General features: G+C 39.9%; 1 protein-coding gene across 3 annotated transcripts in view; it reads left to right on the forward strand.

Moving 5' to 3' along the window:
- LOC115114362 (extended synaptotagmin-2-like) overlaps positions 1-5,482 on the forward strand; it is a 52,330-nt gene extending 46,848 nt beyond the window's left edge. For all 3 annotated transcript variants that reach the window (XM_029642536.2, XM_029642537.2, XM_029642538.2), the window contains 6 exons: positions 204-553; positions 2,380-2,475; positions 3,637-3,768; positions 3,870-3,975; positions 4,123-4,172; positions 4,393-5,482. In XM_029642536.2, the coding sequence (XP_029498396.1) occupies positions 204-553; positions 2,380-2,475; positions 3,637-3,768; positions 3,870-3,975; positions 4,123-4,172; positions 4,393-4,441 (783 nt within the window). In that variant the 3' untranslated portion in view covers positions 4,442-5,482. The remainder of the gene's footprint in view (positions 1-203; positions 554-2,379; positions 2,476-3,636; positions 3,769-3,869; positions 3,976-4,122; positions 4,173-4,392) is intronic.
- The last annotated feature ends 518 nt before the right edge of the window (positions 5,483-6,000 follow it).

The following is a 6,000-nucleotide window of genomic DNA, read 5'->3' on the forward strand; positions in this document are numbered from 1 at the left end:
TATTACAGTAAGGTACTTTAATTGTTACCCAGAAATGCATTTGATATTAAAATAAAAATGGTTGCATTGGGCCTTTATCCTGAATGCAATTATAGAAATGTTGCTTTTGATTCAATTATACTACACATTCTTCAAGTGTTCTTGTGCACTGTCTCATATAATACTTTTTTATCCTTTCCAACCTCTATGTCCCACTTGTGCAGGTTCTGTGTCAGGAGAAGTTGCAGGTTCGTAAGACCAGCACTAGTAACCCCATCCCCGTGAAGAGCCCGCCCGTCGCCGAACCCCCCAACCCTGTCCCTATCTCAGACCTCTCACGATCTGTGGCCGCCTCGACCCAGGAGCTCCACAGGAGAGGGGGGGATGGCGAGCCCTACTCAGGGGGCCCGGTAGGCATCGGCCTAGCCGACGCAGGCAGGAGCACCTCCAACCTGGCCATCTCTGGCTCTCACAAACACCTGGCCCACTTTGGGTCAACTGTCAGTATTGCCTCGGACATCTCCAACCCGTACGCCACACAGGAGCTCCAGCAGAGGCTGAGCGAGTTGCAGAAGTAAGCATGTATAAACGCAAGCGCACACACAAACACATTGATACATGCACATACAAGTCATAGACTGTTCTCTCTGCTACCGCATGACAAGCAGTACTGATGCACCAAGTCTGGAGCCAACAGCACCCTGAACAGCTTCGACCCCCAATCCATAAGACTGCTAAATTGTTAGTCCGGGCTATTTGGTTATCTGCATTGACTCTCTTTTGACACATCATATACAGTACGCTGCTGATACTGTTTATTGTCTAATCTGTCACACCTAGTCACTACCCGTACCTATATGTACAGCTGTATTACCTCAATTACCTCGTACCCGTGCACATCGACTTGGTGGTGGTACCCCTTGTATATAGTCAAGTTATCATTATTCATTGTATTTATTCCTTGTGTTATATATATTTTTTAAATTCTCTTTGCATTGTTGGCAAGGGCCCGTAAGTAAGCATTTCACTGTTAGTCTATACCTGTTGTTTACAAAGCACATGACAAATGCATTTGATTTGATATACACCATTTTACAGTAAACAAATTGACAACAGACTTTCAGCACGCTTATAGGGAAGGACATTCAACAAGCCCAGCACTTTCACAAATGACTGATGATTGGCTGAGAGAAATTGATGATAAAAATATTGTAGGGGCTGTTTTGTTTGACTTCAGTGCGACTTTTGACATTATCGATCATAGTCTGCTGCTGGAAAAACAAATGTGTTGTTGCGTTACACACTCTGCTATATTGTGGATAAAGAGTTACCTGTCTAACAAAAAACAGAGGGTGTTCTTTAATGGAAGCCACTCCAACATAATCCAGGTAGAATCAGGAATTCCCCAGGGCAGCTGTCTAGGCCCCTTACTTTTTTTCTATCTTTACTTATTGACATGCCACTGGCTTTGAGTCACTGAAATGACTGCAGCACTTAACAAAAAGTTGGTGGCAAGAAATAAGATAGTCCTACATATTTTGAAAACTAATGCATTGTATTTGGGACAAATCACTCAATAAACCCTAAACCTCAATAAAATCTTGTAATGAATAATGTGGAAATTGAGCAAGTTGAGGTGGACTTGGAGTAACCGTGGATTATGAACTGTTATGGTCAAAACATGTTGATACAACAATAGCTAAGATGGGGAGAAGTCTGTCCATAATAAAGCGCTGCTCTGCCTTAATAACACTATCAACAAGGCAGGTCCTACAGGACCTAGTTTTGTCGCACCTGGACTACTGTTCAGTAGTGTGGTCAGGTGCCCAAAGAGAGATTTGTGGCATACACCACAAGACATGCCACCAGAGGTCTCTTCACAATCCACAAGTCCAGAACAGTCTAGAGGTGCACAGTACTACATAGTGACTACATGGAGCTATATTCCACATCAGGTAACTGAGGCAAGCAGTAGAATCAGATACAAAAATGAATAAAAATACACCTTATGGGACTGTGAAGAGACACATATACACACACACACACAGGTACAGATGCATGCATACGCACACGGGCAATAGCACACGCACTTTACACACACATATATTGTTGTATGGTGGTATCATACATTTTGTGTTGTGGATATATGGTGGTGTGACAGTGTTATATGATGTACTGTTTTATCTTTAGTTGTAAGTGTCTTAGTGTGTTTGGACCCCAGGGAGAGTAGCAGCAGCTAATGGGGATCCCTAATAAAATACAAAATACAAGTACCACATTGTGACACAATACAAAGAAATACAACGACATTGATTAACCTGCAGATTATATTACAGACCTAATGTGAATGATTGTTTTGTTACAAAACAATGTGACTAATGTGTGTGTCTCTGTCTACAGTGGCTCAGCCGGTCATTTGCCCCTGGGTGAGGTGCAATTGACTGTCCGACACAGCCCTCAGAGGAACAAGCTCATTGTGGTTTTGCATGCCTGCCGGTAAGAGACATGGCGGGAGACTTAGGTCCCGCGTCCCAAAGGCCATTTAGGATGCATCCATACTGTAGCTTCCACATGTTACTCTATTACACTAACTATTGGAGAATGTATCATATTCTGTTATCAGCTTTATCCACTCATTTTTATTCAATTTACAAGCCTTTTTCTTTGACCACAGACTTGATGCGCAATAATATAATCATTTTGGATCATTTTATTTTAACCCATTACACTCGTGGGAATTAGCCTATATGGACAGAGCTAAATGTAACTTTTTTTTATTTTTACAGACAATATGAAAAGCGTAAGCATGGTAGCAATTGAAAGGGAACAGTTTGGAGATTATGAGAAATTATTAGACCAAAGTTGAGGACCCAACAGTTCACCTGACACAAGACTGAATCCAAACACTACAATGTTGATTTTATGTGCATGTTACATTTTGCTGTACTTTTCACCTCATGTGTTGATAATGAAATCTGAATATCTGGCCACACTCCCTAAGCAATTTCAATGCACTTTTATGACTCAAAGAAGGGTCATCAACTATAAGGTGCTATTTTTTAGCTTTCCTAGCTTTGCCATTGAGGAACTAGAGCAAGGACACTTGTAGTTGTTTTTGTTTGGAACACAACCCAGCATCCCCTCCAACCGACAATTACTGTTGTTTATGCAATCCAGAAATTGACCATTATAAATTGCAATATGGTCAGTTGGGCATCATTTGAAAGCTTGTTCTATTGCCAAAATGACTAGCTAAGTAATAAAATATGATCTTACAGTGTTTGGCTTTCAGAAGGCAATTCAGAGAAAAATATTGTAATTATTTTGTGCGCATAGAAAGGAGTCATAAGTGCATTCAGGTGTGCCGCATTGAATTTTCCTCACAACAGACAAACAGGCTCATTCTGTTCAGAACAACCAAGGGTTTCACGCCATACAGTGCTGTGAAGCACAGAGCCTGAGCTCTGATATCAGTTATAGTATTTTACTGTACAGCCACTGCGTTCCAATTTAGGCGCTTATCAGTGCCCAAATCTGTCATTTTCAACCTGTTTACAAGTGTAAAGGGCTACCCCCAAATGATGTGATACAGTGTGTTCTTTTTTTATCTATCTCTCTACCTCCACTCTCTGTCTTTCTCTCTCCCACTCTCCACAGAAACCTGATTGCATTCACAGATCATGGGTCGGATCCGTATGTGCGGCTCTATCTTCTACCTGACAAGCGAAGGTCTGGGAGGAGGAAAACCCACACGCACAAGAAGGACCTGAACCCTGTTTACGATGAGATGTAAGTTTCAACATTCCTCTTTGTTCCTCTTACCATCAAACACCAGTGGATTTACTGCTAGTCATTGTATAATTGAATTGTTTGTGTGCATGTGTTGTCAGATTTGAGTTCGGCGTGTCGGTCGTGGAGTTGCACAGGAGGACTCTGGATGTGGCGGTAAAGAACGGAGGAAATATCTTTTCCAAACACAAAGGGCTGCTGGGGAAGGTGAGACTGGACCCCTCCTCCTACTGCAGAACTGTGTCTATCCATGCATGCCCCTTCTGTTATTCGATAACATACAGTAAGTGTGAATACACATTATTACCTGTCCAAAGCTCACTTTTCCTCCTTCATATCGTGTCATCTTGACAGGTGCTGGTGGATTTGACTAACGAGGATATCGTCAAGGGATGGACACAATGGTCAGTGAAATAATTCATTAGTTTATTTATTTATTTTGTACAATTATTAGTACGATTAAGTCCAGTCGTGTTCACACACATATTTGGGGACTTCTTAGAAGAATTTAATAAGAACTTTCATCATAAGATCTGAATATCAAGGAATCACTGAGTGTTTGTTATTCTAGATTTTAAAAATATATATATATTTTTACAATGTTTCTCCTCTCTTTGCTACTAGGTATGAGTTGAGTGAGGATGGTCTGAGAAAAACTCTCCAGCAGCTGTAGACTACACTGTGAGAGGTAGAGGAGGACCTAACCAAGTCTTCACCAACGTGGCATTGCCACTAGGGCCCTACTGTAAGTGTCAAGCAGTGTCTATAGAGTAGTGCTGTTTTAGGATAAGTTTTGCTTTTTGGATAACAATGAATACAATTACATAGTTAGGTGTGAAATGATCCTAGATCAGCACTCCTACTCGGAGACACTTGGCATATACGGCCCCTGAGCAAACGTATTTGCCTTTTTCATACAATTGCTTTTAAATCCATGAACAACTTTTTGGGGGGTTTTCCCTTTTTTAAATGATCGTTTATTTACATGACTTGCAATTGTAAAAAAATATATATATATACATTTTGATATTCATTTATTCACTTCAGTTGCATCGTTATCTCTCTCCACTTAGAAATGATCCAGTGCAATAGTAAGAAAGGGAGTATGTGTTCAAACTAATTCTACATTTTTTTAATCCATATTTTAAAATAAAATGATTGAGGACTGTAACAAAATATATATTTTCTTGCTACGGCTGTTACAGCAGGGTTTGCTGCCTTGTTTTATGTCGGGAATGTACAACATATGAATATGTAAATATGTACAATGACAATGAGAAGGTTTATTATAATGTTAGTAGTGGAGGGTTTTGCTTGCTCACAATGACTATTTTATAATTCAACAAACTACATGCAAACTATATCAGAGCTAAGTTGAACTACGACCCGTCTATCCTCTAAGGGAAATAGTATATATATGTATATGTATAGTACTTCGCCACCAAAGAGACAACGAAATGAAATACTTGTCTGTGGGGTTTTAACTAAACCAAATATGTTTGCACACTATTCGTTTATGCATGTTTCAAATCTTTCAAAGCATCAGCATAGTGTTAACAGTAATAATAACAGAACTTTGCTGAGTTAACCTCACAGTGATATTCCAGCCTTCTTCAAATCATTGTTGCTTATGATAATTGATTTCCCAACTCTGAAATCACGACAGATGAAATATATTTATCATGGTTGTTGTCAATAAATGCACCAGTCTTCATGTTTTTGTTCTACGAACACATTTCAGCATGCACATCTTATTCAACACTTCTCTTTACTGCAATCGCTTGCAAAAAACACATCATGTTTTGGTTTACGTTATAGCTGTGAAATGATCCTAGATCAGCACTCCTACAGACACTTGGCATATACGGCCCCCTCACCTTTATTGATTATGTCACCTGTACCTGGATATCTGTAACACATGTAAACACTCTGTTATGACTTTATTGATCTGGTTACCATAGTAATGATGTATCATAATGAAAGCATTTTAGATTTGTACCATGTTTAAGCTGTAACATAGTGGCTTGTAGCCTAATGTATCAGTTCTGATGTGTTCTCATATTTCTGCAACCTCTGTCCTTTTTTTAAAGTAGTTGTATGCGTACCTACAGGTAACTGCCAAAATAAAGAAACCGCTAACATAGGTTCTTCATAGGGCTTTGGGCCACCACGACCCAGAACAGCTTCAATGTACCTTGGAGGGATGCGACACCATTCTTCCATGGAAAAATT

Source organism: Oncorhynchus nerka, linkage group LG9b (genome assembly GCF_034236695.1).
Source record: "Oncorhynchus nerka isolate Pitt River linkage group LG9b, Oner_Uvic_2.0, whole genome shotgun sequence".
Taxonomy (NCBI): Eukaryota; Metazoa; Chordata; class Actinopteri; order Salmoniformes; family Salmonidae; genus Oncorhynchus; species Oncorhynchus nerka.